Here is a 24,551-nt window from a genome sequence, read left to right on the forward strand (position 1 = left end):
GTATTAAAAAAATAGCCCATTTGGGAACAGCTAAGGTCAGAGGTTGGGATGTCAAGCAAAGGATGTGTGGCAGGACAAGAGGATGGAGATGTAAGCAATGGCAATGTTTTTAAGGTCTGGTTGGCTAGAGAATTAATTTTGAACTTATCCTGAAAACACTGGAGAACCACTTACAAAAAGTAAAGGTCAATTTTTTTTTTCTTAGAAAATAATTGATAACTATTGTGGAGGCCGGGTTGTAGAGAAACAGATCAACTCGTTAGGCTGTGGCATAGTCCTGAAGAGAAATGATGAACACTGAGGGCAAGAAAAAGACGTTAGATTTAAGAGATTTACCAGGTAGATGGATTTGATGTGGGAGTTGAAGAGGAATATTCTAGAATTTCCCAGGTTTCTGGCTTGAGTAGCTGGGTCATGCCATAATCAAGATAGGTTAACAGGTGAAGAGGAGTTTGGGGGTATGCTGCATGTAAGGTACCTCTGAGCATCCAGGCAGAGCTGTCCAATAACCGCTCTGGAGACTTTATATAGACAGATATGCTTATTGGTGTTCTAGAAAGGTCACGCTGGAAATCACGTTTGGCTGCCATTAGCACGCAGATAATAAGGCAACTGAAGCCATAGATGTGGATGTAGTCATCTGGAGAGAGCTTATAATGCAAGATGTTCATGATATGGGGTTCCATGAGCCAGCCTTTTTATAATCATGTGTGTATATACATGCACATGTGGATATTTCATCAGTCTCAACTAGATCTGAAAATAAAACTTAAGCAGTGGTGCTAAATGAGGGAAGAGGCCAAGGACACAAGCACTGAAAGAACAGATGGGGAAGCAGAGCCCTGTAAGGTGGAGGAGATGCTAAAGAATGAGTGTTTGAGGCATTTCACAGGGCTCTGGATCCCAGATACTGCATGTAGACAGGGTGGGTGCACAGGACAGTAAGACGGGAAGGGCCCTTGGAAGACCAACTCCTTCACTGTCTGGGGTGGGTATGAGCTTAGGGGTAGCATACCCAGGGTTACAGGAGTACTGCAAAAGGAAGACTACAACTCTCGTTAACCCTATACCCACGCTCCCACTTCTTCCAGAGCTGAGAGAGGTAGGAGGAGGAGGACATTCAGGGAGAGGCTTCACAACAGGTATGGGGAGAGCGTGGTGGCACAGATTATTCCTTATGAAGTGTTATGCTCCAGTTAGGAATTCCACTCCCAATTCTCTTAGTATAACGTGTTAGCTTTAATTTATTGATGGGAAAAATGTGGCTTAAAATTCACTTATCAAAATTCAGAGTTAGGACAGTGGTAAAACATGAGCCAGTTTTGGGTTTTCTGATTCCAATCTAGTATGGAATAGGAGCCAGGCAACATGAGAACTGAAAGGGTCCTCAGGCAATCTAGTCCTCCTCCCCTCTTCACTGATGAAAAAATTGAGTCCCCAAAGGATTAACTGACTCACTCAGGACCACAAAGCAAAAAAGAAAGAACTGGGTTTCTTTATGCTTTACCGCTTTCTATAAGGACAGATCCTTTTGTTATGGTTGGGAAAATTAATGAATGAATCACTCTCCAAATGTAAAGAGATGGTATTTTAAGCTTACTGGGGTATTTTAAGCTCAGTGGTGACCTAAATGAAACACCTAAGTGGTGTTTCTAAGTTAGAACCCCCCCTGCAATTAATTTAGACACAGAGTAATATTTTATTAGCACAATTTATTAGCACACAAATGAAATGACACCTCTAGATCTCAACACATATAGGATCTTACATAATAAACATTATGAGCATATCCTTCTAGAAGAAAAGGATCTGCTATTAACCAACTCCCCACCTCCTGCAATAGGCTGCAATCCATCAATAACTCATCCTCATCCCATAGAGTTAGGTTAAGCATGAATTATGTGGAATAGCATCAAGGCACTTGCTTTAATTAAAAAAGATACACGTGGTATAAAACATGTTCCTACAAGTCATTAGCCTTCAATAATTGGAAAAAGGTAATATACTTTTTTTAGTGAATAGACAAGACAGAATTTAAGTTCATTCACCTATCACCCTGATATTGTCTTGATTTGTATATAAAATTTCAAAGGAGACCCAAAAAGGTAGTGTTTTATATAGATTGGTTTGTTCACACTAACTGTTGAGAAATCATGGCAGCATCAGAACTCAAACAGTAATTTGCCAACTGATTTGAACTGAAAAGGCAAGAGCTGTTTGACTCCAAGTATCTTATTTTAGGGATGGGAGATGGAGTGGGGAAGAGAACTTCCCTATAATAAGTTTATTAAAGCTGCAGTTAAAAAGCCTTTTTGGCTAAGGCTGCTTGTCTGTCTGCCAACTAAAAAACCTTCAGTTAGAAATTTTGTCATTGGTATTTTGTAATAAGATTGTAATTATTTGGCCTTTTTCAGAGCCATAATTCAAGTCCAAGAAAGGTTATAGAAGGTTCCAGTGTAGACTCACAAACATGGCATCTCCAATAAAGCCATTTAGTGTCCCTCATTATTCCAGTTTTCATAATTCAATGTTATCTCCTTCCTATTTTACATCACTAAGAGAAAAACAAAATACACACCAAAAAAATCCACTATTTAGTATACTGTTTAACTTTCCTAACTGTATTTAACATGTTTACCTTAAAATTACAGGTGCAAAACGCTATAAAAAAATAGTCCTTGTCAGGATAAAAATTGCCTTACAAAAATAAATCTCCCCCACTCCCACATCTAAATTCCCCATTCCTAAAGTTACTAACATGTTTTTTAACTAAAATGCCTTTAACTTACAGTATTTCAATAGTGTTTTACTTTAATAATAGGCTATGATAAACCAGCTGGTGTATTACATTGGCCTCTTCCATTAAAATTTTCATTCTTGTTATTAGCACTCAAATTAATAATTTTATTCATGATTATCTAAAATCTTATACAAAAAAAAAAAAAGCCAAATTAGTTCAAAGCCTAAAATCTTTCTAGATCCAATTTCCTCCTCTTTGCAGTTTTTTTAAGCCCAGTTCAAATAAGGCATGACTAGAACAGATAAAGAAAACATTAAAGGGAAAAAAAAAAAGAAGAGAAACATTAAAGAACAGAAAAACTAAGCAATGTCTAAATCCTATCAATTGGGCTTTTACCATGTCACACTGGAATCATTCCCTGAATAGACCAGGGCCATCCATGCCTCCTTGTCTGCCCCAGTTGTCTGCCTCCTGCTCAGACCTCAGTCCAGACTCAGCTCAGCCCCTCCATAAAGCACCTCCAAGTGCCCCCTGTGTTACCTAGGAGAGTTACCATATAGCCCACCTACTGGATTTAGTACCATAGTCCCAGCACCTGGCCCAGGGCCCTAGACTCCCGCGTGGGTCCTCAGGAGGTATTAGAGGTATTGTCTACATGGATGCAAAAGAACCTATGGCTCATCTATAGCAATACATAGAGGAAAACAATTCGTTAAAAACTTTAATAAGGATCACAGAGCTTTAATTTATCATCATAACTTCTAGACTCAATTTAAGTTCCCAAGAAATTCACTGCAGCCCTTTCTCATTTTTATATTAAGATCACGGCTAACACTCAGACAATGTGTTTTTTTTTTTTTTTTTTTTAAAGATTTTATTTTTTATTTATTTTTTCCCCCCAAAGCCCCAGTAGATAGTTGTATGTCATAGCTGCACATCCTTCCAGTTGCTGTATGTGGGACTTGGCCTCAGGATGGACGGAGAAGCAGTGCCTCGGTGCGCGCCCGGGATCCAAACCCGGGCCACCAGCATCGGAGCGCGAGCACTTAACCACCAAGCCACGGGGCCGGCCCTGACAATGTGTTCTTAAATGACAAATTACTAAGAGAATATATCCCTGCAGAAAATTACTGTTCTTGTTAAAATGTAGTCATTAGCATTAGAAAAGTCTAATGAACTCATCTAAAACCCTGACATATTTAAAGATCACCATTTACCATACTGTAAATTTACCAACAAATTTTGGCTTCAACGTCTACTATTGTTTAAAAGCTAAGTCAGACTATCCAGATCATGTTTTCCTTTGATCAACTTAAAAAAAGTAATTGTCAACTAGCTGTCAATTTTGCCCCCATCAGAGGCACAGAGCGTACTGCAGTCACTCAGTCAGTGCTCCAGAGTAGATCAGCCTGGGCTTTTGCCCCAACCCTGGCTACCACTGCTCCTCAGCTCTGTCAGCTTTGCTGAATCTGTGCCCCTCCCCTTCTAGAAACAGAACCCAGGTCTGACCTTGCTCTCAAACTAAGGTGTCACTCCTAATCCTGATCTCCCTACTGTTGTGTGGTGCTAACCAGGGAGTGGATCCTATCAACTGAGTCCCTCTTTTCTCCGGCATTTGGTCAAGGTAGTCTTTTCCATGGTCTATTCCCGTCACCCCTCTCTTGAATGTTATCCTTGAATGTTATCCTTAGTCTCTGTGCATCGGCACACTCCATCCCTCTGGTTATAACAAATTTAAAAATAAGTAAGGTTGGGGGGCTGGCCTGGTGGCATACTTAAGTTCGCGCACTCCACTTTGGTGGCCCAGGGTTCACGGGTCAGATTCTGGGCGCGGACCTACACACTGCTAATGAAGCCATGCCGTGTCAAGCATCCCACATATAAAGTCAAGTCAGATGGGTATGGATGTTAGCCCAGTGCCAATCTCCCTCAGTAAAAAGAGGAGGATTGGCAACGGATGTTAGCTCAGGGCTAATCTTCCTCACCAAAAAATAAAAATAAAATAAAAAATAAAAAAGATTAAAAAAAAATAAGGTTGTAAGACTTTTAACCATCAAGAGTGTACACACTACATTTCAATTAAATGACCATTTTATGATATTCAGAGTTTTGTACATTTGTCAATAAGCAATGAGAAAATGCTTCATTTAGACTCTAAAGTTTAGAGTAAGCAAGATATTTTTGTATCAATAAAGTGTAAAATATCACCTGATGAACTAAAGTCCAAAGCCCTTGAACAAGAAACCAAATGAAAACTAGTTTTACTGGTGAATTAGGCTTTGGTTTCAGGTTTGATTCCTTTAAATATCAGCAATAAAAAAACTTTAACAGGGGCCAGCCCCGTGGCACAGCGGTTAAGTGCGCAAGCTCCGCTGCTGCTGACCTGGGTTTGGATCCCGGGCGCGCATCGACACAGGGCTTGTTGGGCCACGCTGTGGCGGCATCCCACATAAAGTGGAGGAAGATGGGCACGGATGTTAGCTCAGGGCTGGTCTTCCTCAGCAAAAAGAGGAGGATTGGCATGGATGTTAGTTCAGGGCTGATCTTCTTCACACACACACAAAAAAATTAACCATGTATAAGTTTAGGCAGACCTCAACCCAAGCAGAGAAGGTGAGATATAAATTCTAGAGAAATCTTAAATGGTTTTACAAATGGCTACCAGAAGCAGAATCTCTTGTTTGTTTGTTTGGGTGGGAGAGTAACAAACCAGAACACAATTCAAGAATTTGCTAATTGCATAAAGCTCCAGAATTGTTTATATCCATGTATGGATAGAAATGTCAGGAAAAGGTCAAATCCTGTCACTCTTCTTCTAAGGGACTTTCCAAATTCTTTGGATTGACATTTTTTTGCTGTGCTAGTGTTTGTTAAATTATAGTCATCTTGAACATGTACTCATTACTCTGTTACATGGCATTAGACATCCATAATGGTCTGGATTCAAACCTGGCTTGGAGGAGGTACAAGGGGGATTAAAAACAAATGACCCACCAAGATACTGTGATTTTACTGTTAGTATTCATAAGACTGGACAGAAAGGGCAAATATTGGCTAAAAACAAACAAAACACAAACAGCAGATAGCATTTCTGCAATTCTAGACTTAACTTCTAAAAGGATGTCAAAATTCAGGACACTATTACATTTAATCATGATGTTAATCACCTCAAAGATAGAAATCCAGCTTTTCTACCAAGAAACTGCTTTAACAACGGAAAGACATTTTCCACGTAAACAGACGGGCAGAACTCTACCAACAGAAAAGCAACACTTGCAGTTTATGGATCCAACAAGAAAGCTAAATATGTTTAAAAGTGTCCTACAAGTGTCCCATTCCAATAGATGTCCTACACATAGGGTTTGCTTCTCATAAATAATTAAACTGTTTAGAATGCAGCACGAGGTTAAAAAATTACATTGCACTTTTGCAATTACTATTTTGTTTGTTTTAAATGGTGTGGCTAAATGTTTCAATCTCACATAAATTAGTCTCTTGGTCCTAACTTTGGAAAACCTGGTTTTTTTCTCACCTATCAGCTCCAGATACAGAACTATAAGCTTTCAATGATGGACATTCTTGCTTTTCAAAAGGAACTATTCCTGTAGCCACAACCTGTGGCCAGCTATCATAAATAATACACCCACAGAACTTGGGTTGTATGAATGTGATGCTTCTAAATCCTCTTGCATAATAGTTTTAGGTGGCCTAAAGAGTTAAAAGCTGTCATTGTCATCAATATTTATTGTACATCAATAGACTGCATGGCAGTAAGCATTAGCTTTGTTTTCACTAAAACATCTACAAATTAATTATTGATGTTCTTTTGGAAGCACTCTATCACTTTTATTGGTTATAATAAATTTTTCTTGCAGAGTAAAGATGAACAGTAGTTTCTATTTGAGAAAGACTCTTAATTCCCAGCCCACCTTTGCTAAAATGCCATGAGAAGGAAATAAAATTCACTGCTAAGTAAACAAATTCTTATAGGAAACTGTCAATCTGTTTTTTTGCAATTCATCCTCAACAGTTTGCCAAAAGCTCATTTAAAATGCTGTATAGAATTGCTGAGTCAGCATTCTGCCTTCTGTCTGGCAAGCTTGTTACTGGTAATTAGACACAGCAGTTTAGGACAGAGTCCATAAGAAACACATTACATGACTGAAAGCTAAAATAGAACTTAATGGTAGAGAAATACTCAGAAACAGGGACAGATAGAGATCACCATGAGAAGACAGGGAGGATTCCCATTCTTCTTGCTGATTAGGAAGAGCTCCTTGCTCTTACCTACAGACCCTAAACACAAAGGCATGACTAAAAACATCAAATATATTACAAAGAATGTTCTGTATAAAGAGAGGCTGACTGGTAGGATTTCACAAACCAGCTCAGCCATCACACTACTGATGAGACTGTGTCCACGGTTCTCTGCTTTAAGGAGACCAATGGTGCTTTCCTATTAAAAGCCGGAGATCCTACTGCCGTCTGGGGAGCAAAAACTGGGAATAGAGAAGCACAAGAACAAACTTGTCTAGTTATTACCTTGTGCTCCAGAAGCCTCTTGGCCTGCTGGTACATGAGCAGACATAACATTCTTTCCCTGCCTCCTTTCCACTCCCTCTCCAAGGAGCCATGTGAAGGTGGTTCTAGCACTTCTCATGTAAATGCCAGCTTCACCCCTTTACCTCTGGAAGAAGGAAGAGTTCAAATGCATATCTCCTAAAACAGGATGATGATTAAGTTTACAGTTCAATTCAATAGATATTTACTTAATTGCAAGAATACCTCATATCTGCAAGAAAGCTTGAAATCACAATATTTTCTTCTTTTTGATTCTGCCTTACTATAAGCTCTGCTGCATTTGTGTATCTACAAAGGACATCTACTATCTCAATAAATCACTGGAAAGACTCAGACCATTGGGAATACATATTCCTTTCTGATTTTGAGATTCTTCTGCAAAAGCCATCGCTTCATATACACTATAAAAGAGAAGGTTTTCTTCCTCATTTTTGCAATACTGTCCCCGGGCCAGGGAATCCCTCACAGAGGGATTGCATTGAGCCAGCAGAACCTGGATACCAATGGCTTCATAATCTCTGCGAACTTCTTTCAGTGTATGGATCCCTGCTGTATCTAAAAACTGTATTGCACTGCAGTCAATCACTATGGTATGGAGCTCCAAGGGATCACAGGAAAGTTGCACTGAAACTCCGTCCTGGATTCCACTGAGAGTTACTGCTTCCTTTTTCATCTTTCTCTTTGCTGCCTTCTTCTGAGCTGCCTTTACTAATACTGGGTTGAGAGTTTTTTTGTATAAAGCAGATTTAAAACATTCTTTGTTTATGTAGTAGAGAGGGGCTACAAAGCGGAAAATCTTGATGCCCGGCTTAGCCTGAAGGTTCTTGTAATCAGACATGGATTCAAAGATTTCAGTCTCTTCCACCAAGCCAAGCAATGAAATCTTTGGCTTCTGAGTGCGAAGAATGACACAAAACATAGAAAAACAAACCCCAATAAGCAGGCCTAATTCAGTACTTATCAGTGCAGAGGACAGCATAGTAACAAACCAGATAACCGTATCCATTCTGCTAACCCTCCACATCTTGGGCAGATCCTTAAATTTACGCAGGGCTCCCCGGAGATTTACAATAGTGATCACAGCAAGGACACTTTTCTGAAGGGAATAGAATAAAGGAGCTATTACCAGGAGGACCAACAAAAGAACCAGAGCTGTCATTACACCAGAAAGCTGAGTTTGGCAGCCCGTTGATTCTTTAACCAACGTCTTTGCAAGAGCTGCGCTAGTAGTAAAGCAGTGAAAGAAGGAAGGGATGATATTGCAAAAGCCAATGGCATACATTTCCTGATTAGCTTTGACTGTGTAGCCATGTTTCTTGGCAAACATCTCAGAAAGTGATACAGTGATAGCAAAACCAATGATAGAAATAGCTATTGCATCTACAGCCACACTAGGAATTAAGTTCCAGTCTGGTGCTTTGGGTGGCATAAACCCAGTGGGAATATGTCCAGCAATACTGGTATTGTATTTCTCATTTAGTTTTCCAAAATGAGAGGCTAATGTGGCTGCCACAACGACAAAAAGTTCAGTAGGAATTGGTGCCTTAAGCTTGGACTTGAAGCGTTCATTGAGTTCTTTGGTTGGCAAAAGAACCAAAAGGCACAAAAGGCTGGTGATGAGGTCACAGACATTGGTCTTATGGATGTTTCTGAAGATATGTATCCAAGTAGTGATGAGCGAGCCCACGCCATTACTCCGAGGAAGGCTGAGCCCAAGGAGATACTTGGCTTGAGATGTAAGAATAGTGAAGGAGGCACCAGTGACAAATCCACTCAGCAAGGCATCTGAGAGGTAGACAGAAACAAAGCCCACTTGAAAGAAGCCCATCGCTACCTGAAAGGAAGGATATATAAGTGTTAAATATAAATGGAAAAGCTTCTAATCCTGTATTACCCAGGCATTCCTTTGCATGGAGACATACCATCAGAGCATCACAGAATGTCAGCTAGAAAAAACACAATCACGTATCAATCCTCTAATTTTACATAGAGAGAGTTCATTTTACTGACTCAGAAGGCTAAGCAACTTGCCCAAGGTCACACTGTTACTCAATAGCCCAGATGAGACAAGAATTAAGGATTCCTACCTTCTTGTACAATGTTTCTTAAACTTGAATAAGGTTCAGACCTCTTTCAAAAAGAAAAAAATTCTCAAGGATCCATGAGAAATCATAAAAACTCAAATTGGAAGAATTCTTCTAATTAAAAACCATGTGTTTTCTTTAAACTACAAATTATTACCATAAAAGTAAAGTTTCAACTGATAAAACCAAAAATTAGATTCACACCAAAATAGAATCACACTTTTGAAATTACAGAACTCTCTTTAATCTAACCTTATATTGAGAAACTAGTCTCATCCAGTATACATGTGCTTATGCCATACTGCTTCCCATATTAATTTGGCATCCTCAAAGATACAACTTTTTTATTTCTTTGTTTTTTTCCTCTTCCCAATAATTCTTCAGAATTCTACTGTGCCATTCCTCATTCTTGGTGAGACATACTAACAAAAAAGCAAAAATGGACTGAGGAGCACAACTCTTCTGCACATCACCCCCTTCTCCCTTTCCTCCTCATCCAAGCACCAAATCAAGTGAGCGACTCTTCCCCTTCCCTTACTGGTTCCAAATGCCTGTAATAGGAGGTTTAATGCTGGCATTAACTCCTGGATGCCAAAAGGCAGGGGCATGACGATAATAGCAGATTAATGGATTCTACGAGAGACCCAAGAAGAATTTCATTTCTACTCCTTTCTCTTGGCTGATAATATGAAATAGTGGTTCTCAGCTTTTTCCCTCCCCAACAGTCTGAGAGAACTATTTTTGGTGAGAGTCACTCACTAGGAGCAGCAACTCTAAAGGAAGGACGGGGAGGTCATCTATAGTTTCAAAAACACCTGCACTCCTCCTCCCCAACCCCCATTCTGTTACCCTCCCGCCTGACTGTTAATGCTGGCTCTGCCAATAACCGACCACACAAGCAAACCAATGTTTCTCAACATATAAAATTAAGGAGTTATCCTAGATGGTCTGAGGTCCCTTTCTGGTCTAAATTTTTACAACCAAATAATTAAAATCTGACTGACTGAAATTCACTGGTTAAGAGGCAGCCTGGGGTTGAGAAAAGAGATGCAGCCTTATCTTACCTGTGGAGTCAAACCAGGCTTTGAATTTTGGCTCTACCCCTCACATATCCTGAGCATTCAATAAATGACAGCCTTAATTATTATGATCTCTAAGATCCCTCACGGATCTGAGATTTCATGTATAGTGATTTCTTTTGCCAGAAACCACTTGTTCCATTGTTTCTTACCTGATAAATTCCAGCCATAAAGGTTACAGTGCTGCCAACTTTAATTGCATAGCAACTTTTGTCACATGTCCTGTCTGATGTCTGGTTTAATGATATGCTCCCATTTGAAACCATCCCTAAAGAAGGGGCAATATAGACAGTGTCATAGCCAGCTTTGTGTACTTCTCGGTCAACCACCTCACCAATCATAAGGCACAGTACTCCAAAAATGCCCACAGAGATGTGACGGGAGGTCCCCAATAGGAAATAAATGATGCTGGCAAAAAAAGATGTATACAGACCATAAATAGGTTCTTGGCCAGCCAAGAGAGAATAAGCAATGGATTGGGGCACCAATAAGATGCCCACAATCAAGCCAGACATCACATCTCCTAAAATGTTTTTCTTTAGATCATATTTTGGGAGCCACTGCAAAACAGGAAGGAAACCAAAAATCATATTTTTTGCTTTGGTTGGACTACACTGGCAACTCTTCTGTAGTTTTTTGATGACAAATTGCTTGCAGTTAGTATTTGATTTCTCTTGAGGCTCCATATGGATCCTAGGATAAGGTCTGCATGGATCACTGGCCTCGAATTGCTTGAAGTCAGTACTTGATTCCTTTTCAAGCTCCGGATGGATCCTAGATGGATGACTGTATCGGTCATTTCCTTCAACTGAGTCCTTGGGTGAAAGGTCACGTTGCTCTTTACTTTCTGAAGACATTTCTGGAGACAGATGCTTCAGCCTCCTACCCTAAAGAAAACACAGGGTTAACTGATTAAGTAATTCTCAGTGCTCACAAATTTTAACAGTCTTACTTATCACTCATGAGAATTAAGAGTTCAGTTTTGGGGTAGGTATCTTATATTCACTTTCCTTAGTTAAGCCTCATTTGTGAAAAGGGGGAAAAAAGAATCAGACCATAAACACCCAAGTCAAAGCAAAGAATTCACTGGCTACAGGACTTCCCAAGAATATGAATCATCAGGGATTCTTCTCCATCTCTGCCTGGCTCCCCCTGCAGTTTTTTCTCCAGAAGAAGTATCAGGGTGGCCTGTCTCCTCCTTTCTTTATGCTATCAACGGTCTTCTCTCCAGATTTTTCACTCCCAGACATACTGCAAAACAAGATCTAGTCCCAAACCTTCACCCCTACCTGCAAGTCCCTGAAACAAGGAAGCTGGACCCTTTTTTGGGGGGGAGAGGTGTCCCTTTTTAAATAACCCACTAATTGTTGAAAATAAACATAAAAAAGAGAAAGAGAGAGACAGAGTAAAGATACATGTTTTTTGAAAACAGAAAGAAACTAGAGCAAAATGCATTTAGGTCTTTGAACAGCACCCCCTTGCTTGGTAGGAAAGAGGAGAGAGAAGTTAAAAGACTGTTGAAGCAAACAAATGTCACGAGCATGGGGTGGGCTGAGGGGGTAAGTGTCTGATATATGCTCTGAAAAGCTTCCATCTATTCTACTTTATTCTAGTATAGAGTCACATCTGCCCTGTGGGCAGGGCCCATGCTCATGCAAAGAAACATTCACTTTACTATTCTAAGTACATACTCTAAGCACAGGCTGAATAGAGGACTAATGTTGCCCTGCTTGTCCACTTGCAGGGTAACCAGGTGATCCTTCATCTCTGGGTCCTTAACTACATAACTGGTGCCATAGGACCTACCACTAAGAACCGTAGGAAAACAAAGAAGGTAAAACTAACCAAAAAGAGAAGGAATGACAAAAAAATAAGTCGTTGTAATAAGAGTAAAAAAGAGGAGGAAAAAGAAACAGGCTCTCAAAGGAATAGAGTGTAAACTATTTACTAAATACTTCACAAATGAGTGTCTTTGTGATGTTAGTTTAGCTTAGAATGGCCATCCAGCTCTCTGCCTGTCTAGATCCTAACCTTTTTTTGTTTTTTTGGTGAGGAAGATTGGCCCTGAGCTAACATCTATTTCCAATCTTCCCCTTTTTGCTTGAGGAAGATTGGCCCTGAGCTAACATCTGTGCCAATCTTCCTCTAGTTTGTATGTGGGTTGCAGCCACAGCATGGCTTGACAAGTGATGTAGGACTGCACCCAGAATCTGAACCCATAAACCCTTGGTCACCGAAGCGGAGCACACAAACTTAACCACCATGCCACCGGGCCAGCCCCAAGATCCTAACCATTTTTAAAACCCAGTTAAAATGCTCCCTCCTACACAAAGCACTGACCAATTTCTCCTAGCTCCAATGAATCACTATACCCTCTGTGTCCCATTGCATTCTGCACCTCCATCATAATACTAAGTACACTCTTGTATTAGTTATATAGGAGTCTCTCCAGCTCCTGGAGGAATGGACATCTGGTTCCTCATTGTAATCATCAATGAATATAATATAGTAACTCTGAGATAGCAGGCTTACACAATGTTTGAATGAATGAAAGAATAAAAGAAGAAACAAATTTATGACTGTAGCCAGATAGAGATAAAATATATTAGACAGAGGACTCAGGAAGCTTCCTGTTTTGGAATTGACAGAAAATAGGCCCTTGTGAGATTCTATAAATCTAAGGTTACCAAGATGCCATAATCCAGGACCCATGACCTATTCAAGAACACAAGATATGTGAAAGTAACTCACATTAATTTTGTTTAAGATGAAGGATCATCCCACTGAACAACAGTAAAATAACAGTTACTTTGGTGATCTTGTTAAGTAGGTAAGGAAGGAAAGATTTAGATGACCACTTACCCTGAGCAAGTCAATCAGATTGGTGGATACACACAGCAGGTCTTCATTCTTCAATGCAACCTGTCTATAACTCTTCTGACTTCCTACTTCAGGCCAACCTAGTCTGAGTACATTTCTTACGCCCTTCTATTTTGGAACAGCTCTTGGTGATTTCTGGGTCAAAAGCCTTTTCCAAACCTAAGATATGCAAAAGAGGCATAAGAAAAAACTAACAAAATCCATATCTTGCCCTATATGGCTATTATCTGGGAAGGAAAAAGATAAAAATTAATACTTCTATCATCAGTAAACTTGACAGAGCCAAAGAAGGAATCAATGAAACTGAAGATAGAGCAATAGAAATTGTCTAAACTGAAACACAAAGAAAAAAAAGAATTAAAAAAAAACCCAGGGGCTGGCCCAGTGGTGTAGCGGTTAAGTTCGCGCACTATGCTTCAGTAGCCTGGGCTTCGCCAGTTTGGATCCTGGGTGCAGACCTACTCACTGCTCATCAGGCCATGCTGAGGCAGTGTCCCACATAGAGCAGCTAGAAGGATATATAACTATGACATACAACTATCTACTGGGGCTTTGGAGAGAAAAAAGGGAAAAAGGAGGAAGACTGGCAACAGATGTTATAGCTCAGGGCCAATCTTCCTCAAAAAAAATAAATTATCCCTTAAAAAAATAATTAACAAAACCCCAAAAAACGATAACAATAATGTAAAAGAACATTTGAGAGCAGTGGGACAGATTAAACAATCTAACATATGCATGATTAGAATCTCAAAAGAATACAGAGAATGGGCAGAAAAAATATTTGAAGACATAATGGCCATGAATTTTCCAAAATTAATAACAGACATCAGACTATAGATCCAAGAATCTCAGAGAATACCAAGGAGGACAAATATAAAAACAAAACAAAACAAAACCCCACACCTACACACATCATATTCAAGCTACTGAAAACAAAAGACAAAGATAAAATCCTGAAGACAGGCAAAGAAAAAAACACACATTACATACACAGGAACAAAGATAAGAATTATAACAGACTTCTTATTGGAAATCATACAAGCCAGAAGATGATGGAGTGATATTTTTATCACAGAAATATAATTGTCAACCCAGAATTCTATACCCAGAGAAAATATCTTTTAAAAGATGAAAGAGAAATAAAAACTTTCTCAGATAAACAAACACTAAGAGCATATATTACAAGCAGACCAGCACTACTATATATACATATACCAGACAGAAACTCAGGTCTACACAACAACACACAACAAAGAAAGAAAGTCCAGGAAGTGGAACAAATGAAGATAAAATAAAATCAATTTTTTTAATTAAAAAAAAAATCTTGAATTGCTCTAAAAGATAACTGTCAAAGCAAAAATAGGAATACATTTTGTTTATAGCATATACAAAATAAAATATATGAAAACAAAAGCACAACGAACGGGAGGGGGAATTGTAAAGTCTTACCAGATGTGAAGTGATGTAATATTATTTGAAAGTAGGCCTGATTAGTTAAAGATGTATATTGTAAACCCAAGGGTAACCACTAAATTTTTTTTAAGGTATAAATAATAAGTCAATTGTGGAGATAAAATGGAATCATAAAAAATTCTCAATTAACTCCACAGAAAGCAGAAAAACAGGAAAAAAAGAGACCAAAAACAGATGGAACAAAATGAAAACAACTAGCAAGAAGGTAGAGTCTAATCCAAATCTATAAATAATCACATTAAATGTGAATGGTCTAACATGTCAATTAAAAGACAGAGGATTGTCAGATTAGAGGAAATAAGTAAGACCCAACTATATGCTGTCTATAACAAACTCACTTTATGGGCCAGCCTGGTAGTGTAGTGGTTAAGTTCACACACTTCACTTCGGTGGCCCAGGGTTCGCAGGTTCTGATCCGAGGTGCAGACCTACGCACTGCTTATCAAGCCATGCTGTGGCAGCATCCCACATATAAAGGGAAGGAAGAGGATGATGGGCACAGATGTTAGCCCAGGGCCAATCTTCCTCAGCAAAAAGAAGAGGATTGGCAACAGATGTTAGCTCAGGGCTAACCTTCCTCACCAAAAAAAAAAAGAAAAAGAAATATACAGATAGATTATAAATTGAAAAGACTTGCCCAATTTAGTAATTTAGTTAGCTTGTAAGTGACTCAGCCAGGTAATAAAATCCAGATTTTAGGATTCCAAGAATAGCTCTTTTTTGAGCACGGTACTATTCCTACCACCTATCTAATTAGCTTCCTCTAACTTCACGTGCTTCTAAACACTTTAGAATTCAGCTACCCTACATATCCCAGTTTCACCTACTTGCTACCCAAAATAACCCAGCACTGATATCTACAAACTTGTACTTAACTCTCCTTTCTCTATACTCATAGCCATGGTCCTATTCCATCTTTAGCTCTCCAAAACTTAGGTTATTCACTCACAAACAGTTCCAGAAATGGAAATGATTCAGCCATCAGTCTGAATCCAAAAGCTATCTACAGTCTCTTTACCTATTTTACTCACCCCCTAAGATTCTCATCAAAACTATTTATATTTTTTCTTTTTAAAACCCAAAACATTATAAAACTACATTAAAAATTATCTTTAAATTGTAGGTATGACCTGCATACAAATTAAGCTCCTTGAGAGCAAGCTCCATTCTGGATCATCTTTGAATCCCCCAAGGTATCCAGGTATATGCTTTCCAAAATATGAACTAAAATGTTTGCTAAACAAATAACTCAAATACAGAAAAAGGAGGATGCAAAGCAATATTTATTTTAAAGTGGAAATACCTACTTTGGAACATACTTTTCAAATATCCCTTTTTGCACAAAAATTCTCTCACTTCCTCAAGCCTGTAATTGCGTTCACTTTTAGTATTCACCAATTGCTTCATGAAAATTAATAAATTACAGTGTTTATCCTTGGAATATAGTCTACAACCAGACTTCCATTTTAAAAAGGCTGGAATACAAACTATACATTCAATAAAGTTCAGTGAAACAGGATTTTACTGTATCATCTAGGCTAATAACCCCCTTGATTAACAGCAATAATTGAGAGTGGACTGACTCAAGAGGAAAACACTTGAACCTTCCACATTACTCTTCCACATTATGGGAGGAAAAAACCAATAAAACATTTTTGAAAAATACATTTACACACGCAATATTGAAGTATAATGGCAGTACAGGCAACACAAAAGAAAACACATCTCTGTATTTTCATCTTTAATTGGGCACATGCAACTGTGACTATCTAGAAAGTGGTCTTATCCAGGTGACCAACAGCAGCACTGGCACAATTTCCCATGTGAATTACTGAGAGTCTAAGAGCACTGGACTAGAACAGAGGGACAGCTCTTCTATATAAGCCTGATAGTGGTCAGCTAACTTCTATTTGAAAATTTGCAGATATAAGTGAAACAATGTCTACTTTTGGTAAGCAATTACAGCATATAATTTTAACTAATAGTGCATATAAAACACTTTTGCAGTTTGTGAAAGTGAAATGCCCTTTCAGAGGGTGATAGTTTTCAGAGGGGAATGGTCAAGTCTGAAACATAATGGTTCCATATTCATGCTCTGCTCTGTGTATGTGTGCCACAACCTCACTGCTAAATAAAACTGAAGCTGCCAACTACTATCATCATAGCATCTAAGCAGGGGAGAAATCTGCAAGAGCTGGAATAGTTTAGAAAGTCTTCAAGGGAAGAACATATCTCACCTGGGCTCTGAAGTCTGGGTCAGAACTGAAAAGATGAGGACTAGGAAAACGAATGAGGGAGAAGAAAACACAAACAGCAACAGATCTGAGGTTGGAGGAAAAGAAGCAGGAATTAGAATGGTATGTTTAAAGCAGTGATGCATGTGGGAGAGGACGCTGCAAAGGTACGTGGGGGGATTCTGGAGGGCCCTGAATGCCAGGTTAAAAAAAGCAGACTTTAATCTGCAGGCAGTGTATAGTCCCTGAAGGTTCTTGAGAAAATCACTTACTATATCACTCATTTGATAAATAATCATGTATTATCTTATTACTTCTTCTGGTCTGTTATTTAATTAATTTTTTCTATTAAGCAATTAATATTTTACTTTTTTGCCTTTTATAAATAAAAAATAATTTAAGATTGTTTAGAAAAACAAAACTAAACCATAAACCGGTACAACCAAGACAGAATCTCCATTTACACGGTCCTATCCTCCAACGCACTGTTGTCAGACAAGTCCAGGGAAGATCACAGCATTGTAAGGCCCAGGGAAGCCAAGGATGAGCAAAGACTTCTGTATTCATCTCCATCCCATTCACAGGTGCCTGCAACCAGGATGGCTGGAGCCCAGGCCACTGTCCAAGGCCCTTGCTCTAGATTGAGAAGTTAACACTGTGAGACTGGCCCCCTGAAGGAAAAGGAAGGACCAACTGCCATCAGATGAAAATTCAGACTCATCTTTGTTCTGCAGGCCTATAACCCTTGCTTACTTCACAAATATTAAAAAATGCCAAGAAGCCTGCCAAGGCTGGATTAATTAACTTTTCTATGTGAGCTCCTACACACTGGGTACTGGTTTTCATCAAATCATAAACATCTATTAAGTGCCTACTATAAGCTAACCACTGTGCTAGACACAATGCATCAGAACCTAGACCCCAAAGCTAGGAGTCAATCTTTCCTTTCCCTACTCCCTACTCCCATATATAATCCATTAGTAAGTCCTGTCTGCTCCACCTTGAAGAACATATCCGTCGTCTACCTACTGCCCAAAGTATCTGGAATCCAATCACTTCTCACTACCCTCCATCATGCCTCACCTGGACTACTGTAATACCCTACAATATCTGAATCCTGCATACCTCTCCACCCTCATTTCCTACCGGCCTTCTTGCTGTTCCTGGAACATGCCAAGTTGATTTTCTTCTTAGGGTCTTTGCACTTGCTCAAGTTCCTTTGCCTGGAATCATCATACCCCAGATCTTTACAGGCCTCTTCTCATCCTTCAGGTCTCGGTTTATATTTCACCTTCCGAGAGAAGCCTTCCTTGACCATCCCAAATAAAATAATACCCCCCACTACATCACTCTCTAAACCCTTATCTGGCTTTATCTTCTCCATAGCACTTGTGACTTTTGAAATTATATTACATATTTATATATTTAAAAAACCTATTATTTATAGTCTTTCTCATATGTACTGTATCCCCAGTACCAAGAACAATGCTTAACACATAGTAGGAGATCAGTAAATTCTTGCTAAAAGGAATAAGAAACACAGTTTCTACCCAAAATCAGTGAGTATAGACAGAGCTCTGGACAGATAAACTATAACACTCTGTTTCATAACAGAGGTTGGCATATTCTGAGTGAAGAATAGCTGCAGGCCAATACAAAGAAGTTGCAAAGGAGATAGGAAAGGAAACTCAGGCAAGTGAAAGGTCCCAATATAATCCACGACCCAGGAAAAAGTCACCTAGAACGCCAGAATCCTGGAGTGAAGCTGCAGAGAAAAGACTGGAGTGAAAAGTCAGTTCCTTACATAATCCCAAGAAGCCTGGACTTGTCCTGTAAGCTGTGATGACACAGGCATAAACCCCAAAGCAGGGCAGGGATGGAGGAGGCTTGACGTTTCAGTGGTAAAACTTAGACAAGAGATGGTGCTTAAAGCAGACGGACGAATCTAAGATGAATTCTGAGGTAGACTACACAAAAGGAAGGATGGTGTACGGGAATATGGAGGAGGAAATGGACAGACAGTCAGCAAAAAGTGTGACTTCAGGTTTCACAGGTTTGAGATTTCTATAAGCTACCCAAATAAGGATGCCCAGTAAGCAATTAGAAATGGGGGTCTCAAGGACAGGAGAGAAGCCAAAATTGGAAAAATGGGGTGGGGCAAGGGTATACAGGTCATCAGTATATAAATGGTATCTCATTCTTCTCTGAATTCCTGTTGTTTAGATGTTCAATAAATGTTTGTTGAATATATACTTTATCTTCCCAACTAGATTAAAAATGATTCAAGGAGATGTTTTATGCTTTTTCTGTACTCTCACAATACCTAGCATAGAACTGGGCACACAGGAGGCACTTAATAAGTAGTTTGTGATGGATAGCTTGGTTTTTATTATGAAAAGTTATTAATATATTATATATTTATATATTTTTATATTTATTTATTTTTATATAAATTATATATTTGTAATTAACTTTGACTTTTAAAATCTGATTTTTGTTTCTTTGAAAAATAATTACTACACTGCTAGTGGTACTGTAAAATGGTACAACCACTGTAGAAAACAGTTTGGTGGTTCCTCAAATAGCTAAACTATATTAGAATTACTAGAATTACTATATGACCCAACAATTCCATTCCTAAGTATACATTCCAAAAGAATTGAAAATAGGGACTCAAACAAATACTTGCATGCGAATGTTCTTAACAGCATTATTCACAATAGCCAAAGGTGGAAACAACCCAAGTGGCCCTCAGCAGATAAATGCATAAACAAAATATGGTATAAGCCACGCAATGGAATATATTCAGCCATTTAAAAGGAATGAAGTTCTGATACTCTTCATCTACAAACAAGGATGAACCCTGAAACCATTATGTAAAGTGAAACAAGCCTGACACAAAATGATGAATATTGTATGATTCCATTCATACGAAATATCTAGAATAGGCAAATTTATAAAGACAGCAAATAGATTAGCTAAGTTACCAAGGGCTAGGGGGAATGGAGAGTTATTGCTTAACGGTCATAGAGTTTCTGTTTCAAGTTTTGGAAATCGTAGTGATGCTTACACAACATTGTGAATATACTTAATACCACTGAATTGTACTTAAAATTGCATTTACTTAAAAATAGTAAAATGGCCAATTTTATGTTACATATATTTTAACATACACAAAAGCAGGAGGAGAGAAAGCAAGTATAGCATTGTAGGTTCTTATACTGTTCATGAAATGGTGTATCGCTTGAAGGTAGACAGTAATAAGTTAAAGATGCACACTATAAACCCTAAAGCAATCCCATTAATAACAAAGGGTTATGGCTAATAAGCCAACGAAGGAGATAAAATGGAATCAGAGAAAATACTAAATAATCCAAAAGAAGACAGAGAAGAGGAAATAAACAGCAACCACATAAAATAACCTAGATCTAAAGTTTGTGGAAAACTTGAAGTCTTGACAGTAACCTAGTATGTGAACAAGTCATCTACCAAAAAAGTTTCTTCTCTTAATATGGAAAAATCTCAGTTAAACTGGGCTGCAGTAGGTGTGGACTGTGTAGTTTGGAAATAATTTTCCAGTACACACAGTGCTTGTAAGCAATGGAACCATGACTGGAACCAAAGCCTGTCTGATTCAAACCCATTCTCTGTCTCAGGACTGCTTATTTTAAAACTTTTCAAATCTTCAGAAATGTTGAAAGAATGATACATGGAACACTGGTATATTCACAGTTCACCTATTTAACAAATGAACAATTCACCAATTGTTAACGTTTTCCTACATCTGTACTTTCGCGCTCTCCATACACACAGGTTGGCTTGTTTGGGTTTTTTTGTCTTTGTTTTTTTCCCCTAAACTATTTGCAAGTTGCAGACACACTTCAGCTTTAAACACTTAATTGAACCAACATTTTTTAACCACTATGCTATGCTGCCTGTTCTTCAAAAGAAGCATTCATTAACTACATGAGAGCAAACCATTTGGACACACTCTTCAAAAATCTGCAATGGCTCCCCACCTCCTACTGAATATAGCCTAAAAACTTCAGTACAGTTTTCTCTCTGTGAACGAGCCTAAAACTGCCTTTCTTTTGGTTCCTTCCATGCACAGTGTTCCCGTCACTAATCCATGATATATTAAGCATGCTTTGCTCCTCTGGGCCTTTATGCTAATATTGTTCTTCAGTCTAGGATGCCTTTCCCTTCTATCTCTATCATCTTGGTCCTTTTTCTAATCCTTTAAAACCCACTTCAAATGCCAGAGGATAAGGGGGCTGAAACTTTTTAGGCTATGCTTCCCCAACATATTACATATAATTATTTAGCAGTTAATTTTACATGTCTCTCAAACTAGAGTTTACATTATAAGAGAAGACACCCAGTCATCCTCGTTTCTACAAAACAGAGCACCTAACATGGTGCCTCACACTTGGTGTGTATGTCTATACATCTGTGTTTACTGAAATGAACAAACAGGTGAAGTTTCAAGTAAATACAATGAAGACAGTCTTCCTTATTTTCCAGTTACCATAACGATTAACAACGTTCATTTATGTCTGTGGTGCAAAAAGAACCACCACCAGTAAAATAAGCACTATGACATGCTTTTAGTATAACACCCAAGACAAAATAATAAAATACCCAACAGGAAAATAACTTAATGCAAAATCGCAATCAAATAATTCAATAGTTCCTTGCACAGTAATTCACTGCTTTCAAAAAGATTTCAAATACATCTCCCATTTGCCTCCTCAATAAATCCGAGAATAGAATATGAATTCCTATTCTCCATACGAGGAAAATAAAAATTTAGTCACTTGGTCAACCGGTAGGACCAGATTCTCAAATCTCATCTTCCAATTTCCAAGCTTAGCTCACTTTCTAAAATACCACATGGCCCCCAAATTTGTTTCCTTGCTAAGAGGTCTTAGGAGCTGGTTCAAAGCAATACTTTGTGGCCAAGTTCTCAACTCATTCCTAAGTCCACTAGTAATTTTAATAAGTGAAGGTTACGAACTGCTTGAAGCCAGTTTGATAAAAGGATTAAAAATGAAATTACTTTTATCTTTCATATTACACACATGCATGGGTAACATTTTCTTTTTCTTTTTCTATTGGCACCAACAACGTAAAAGTTATCTCTATAGCTACATTTGGGTTAGAACAATTAGCATCTGAGACAAGCCTCAAACAAGCCAAGAGGGCTCCTGCCTCCATCTACGTTTGCTACTGGAATACTACTCCCTGCTCTGTTCGTAGCTTTTCCCGTCGCTTCTTTTAGGTTTTTGCTCAGACGCTGCCCTAATCAGTTACTTCCTGGACACAATATATAAAATAGCACCCCTGCTGCCACCATGCCTCCCTCCTGGGCGCACCCTTGCCTTACACTCCTATACTTTTTACTTCGCTTTATTTTTCTCCCTGGCCCTTTTCACCATCTCATAATACACATTTTGTTGTTGTTGTTAATTGTCTGTCTTTCCCATAAAGGTAGTGACTTGCTGTTTTGTTCACAGCTGTATCCCCTGAATAAGTGCTTAACACGTATGTGTTGATCGAATGGATGAATGATAGTTTAACAGCTATGTGGTAAGCAAAAAGTGAGTTACCCCTCCCCCTCCACCCCCACACACCATAACCAAGCATGTGCCAAGAAATTATAGTTTGGCAAGAATCTGCCTGGGGGTTTATGCTTAATGAAAGTGATGGCAATGCTCAAAAACCATCCCTAGTAAATCTAATCTAGATCTCTCTAAAGCCCTGAATATGTCATCTCCAGATCTTCCCCTAGGAGGCAGCACATTACAGTACAATGATATTCAAATACAGAGACATTAAAATGCAGATTCTTGGGCAAATTCAGGGATGACATCCAAGACTCAGCACCCTGGGTGATTCTGAGCCAGTGAGCTGAGGGCCATACTTGGAAAATCACTGGGGATGTTCTGGAGTCAGACAGCTCTCTACTCAGATCCCAGTTACACTCTTCAACAGCTGTATGGCACAGGGTAAAAAAAAACTTCACTTTACTCAGCATCAATTTCTCACCTGTAAAATGGGGATAACAAGACCTAATCTGCAGGGTTGTTGCAAAGCTAACACAAGTAAAGTGCCCAGCACAGTGCCTGGCACACAGCATTTGCTCAATAAATGACAGCTACTAGTCTCTGTCCCTTGAGATTCCTGAAGGAAAAAATGGGCTCATTTCTTTCCACCAGGTTTCACTCTCCATTTCTTACTGACTCAATTTTCAAAAACAAGAACTTCTGCTTAACTCAATAATGGATATCACATTAGTTCTAGATTTCCCATAAAGAGCCCTGGGGACAAGGAGGAAATAAAAAGGTTGGGTGCCAGAAAGGAGTTTAAATCCTAAATGCTTCTAACTCACCATGGTCCCCAATCTGTGCAAGGAAAGAGACCAGCGTGATAGTTGATGAGTTCGGGAGAGCTCATAAGTCCTAGCTCTGCAAATGACTTGCTGTGTAATTTTAGGCAAGGCCCTGGCCCTCTCTGTGTCCTTTGAGTGTTCCCATCCATCCAGTGAAAGAATTTCAACTTAGTCTATGAGCCTCGAAGAAGTACAGGTCCTGATTTGTACTTAACCAGGTGTGTGGTTTTAAAAACTAAGATAATCAAGTCCTTTCTTGTGTGAAGCCTCAGTTTCCCCATTGTCCAAAGGGTGGGGGGGCGGTCGTGGCTCATCTCCTTGGTCCTGCTGCCAGATATCTGGGTTCAGACGGCTCGTCGAGGACTGGGGCCGAAGAGCAGCACCGTTATCTGCGAGAGGCGGGGGCGCTGGCGTGACGTGTGGGGTGGAGGGTGGGCAGCCCTCGGCCGGAAGAGCGGGGTCTGGTCACCGGGTGGGGAGGTGGGGCTTTGACACTCGCCCTGCCCCCGCCGAGCGAGGGCTTACCCCATGCACGCCCACCTCCCACGGCCCGGCCTCGACGCCGGCGTCTACCGTTGGTCCGGGCTTCCTCCCACCATGCCTGGGACACAGGCCAGGGCGACCCTTGAGGGGCCCGCTGACCGCGACCCCGTGGTGGCCGGCGCCGCTGCCTTCCCCCTTCCCGCGTCCCCGCCCCTCTTCTCACCTCTCGGGGCCGGGCCGCCTCGCGCGACGAGGCCCCGTGGCGCGTCCTCCGCCGTGACGGGGCTGAAGGGACACGGCGCGGGCAGAGGCAGCCGGTCCCGGGCCGGCCTCCTTTTAACCGGCCGGCCCTCTTTCCCGCCCATCGCCCGGCCCCCGGAGGAGGCGGGACACGGCCGGGCGAGACCCGGGGGCGCGGACAAGTACCCGCCTGGAGGTGTGGAAGACGACTCCAGCACTAAAGCCCGCCGTGGCAGTCACGTGGCACCGCGGCGAGCGACGCGGCCGCCAGCCAATGACGCGGCCCGGAGCGGTGGGGTTGCCGCCCCCTGGCCGCTTTCCCCCTCGCGACTGGCTGCCTGGGCAGAAGGGGTCACGCGGCCCTGA

The 24,551-nt window shown here is 40.0% G+C and overlaps 1 protein-coding gene across 3 annotated transcripts; it reads right to left on the bottom strand.

Moving 5' to 3' along the window:
- Positions 1-1,692: 1,692 nt before the first annotated feature.
- On the bottom strand, positions 1,693-24,366 carry SLC26A2 (solute carrier family 26 member 2). 3 transcript variants are annotated; one of them, XM_087429580.1, is made up of 4 exons: positions 24,169-24,366; positions 13,347-13,523; positions 10,637-11,366; positions 1,693-9,155 (listed from the first exon to the last, which is right to left on the bottom strand). In XM_087429580.1, the coding sequence occupies exons 3-4, from the start codon at positions 11,339-11,341 to the stop codon at positions 7,626-7,628; spliced, it is 2,235 nt and encodes a 744-aa protein (XP_087285706.1). In that variant the 5' UTR covers positions 11,342-11,366; positions 13,347-13,523; positions 24,169-24,366; the 3' UTR covers positions 1,693-7,625. The 3 variants fall into 3 exon arrangements, with proteins under 3 accessions (XP_087285706.1, XP_087285704.1, XP_087285705.1); XM_087429578.1 differs by having other exon boundaries at positions 10,637-11,371; XM_087429579.1 differs by lacking the exon at positions 24,169-24,366 and adding an exon at positions 23,463-24,116 and having other exon boundaries at positions 10,637-11,371.
- Between the last annotated feature and the right edge of the window lie 185 nt (positions 24,367-24,551).

Source organism: Ceratotherium simum, chromosome 4 (assembly GCF_057802395.1).
Source record: "Ceratotherium simum simum isolate JZ-2026a chromosome 4, ASM5780239v1, whole genome shotgun sequence".
Taxonomy (NCBI): Eukaryota; Metazoa; Chordata; class Mammalia; order Perissodactyla; family Rhinocerotidae; genus Ceratotherium; species Ceratotherium simum.

What these genes read in the sequence shown, in the direction of transcription:
- SLC26A2 (XM_087429580.1), bottom strand. Translation starts at nt 11,341, where the DNA reads ATGTCTTCAGAAAGTAAAGAGCAACGTGACCTTTCACCCAAGGACTCA. An exon ending in TTATGGCTGGAATTTATCAG is followed by an intron (nt 9,156 to 10,636) that starts GTAAGAAACAAT and finishes CCTTCCTTTCAG; the next exon opens with GTAGCGATGGGCTTCTTTCA.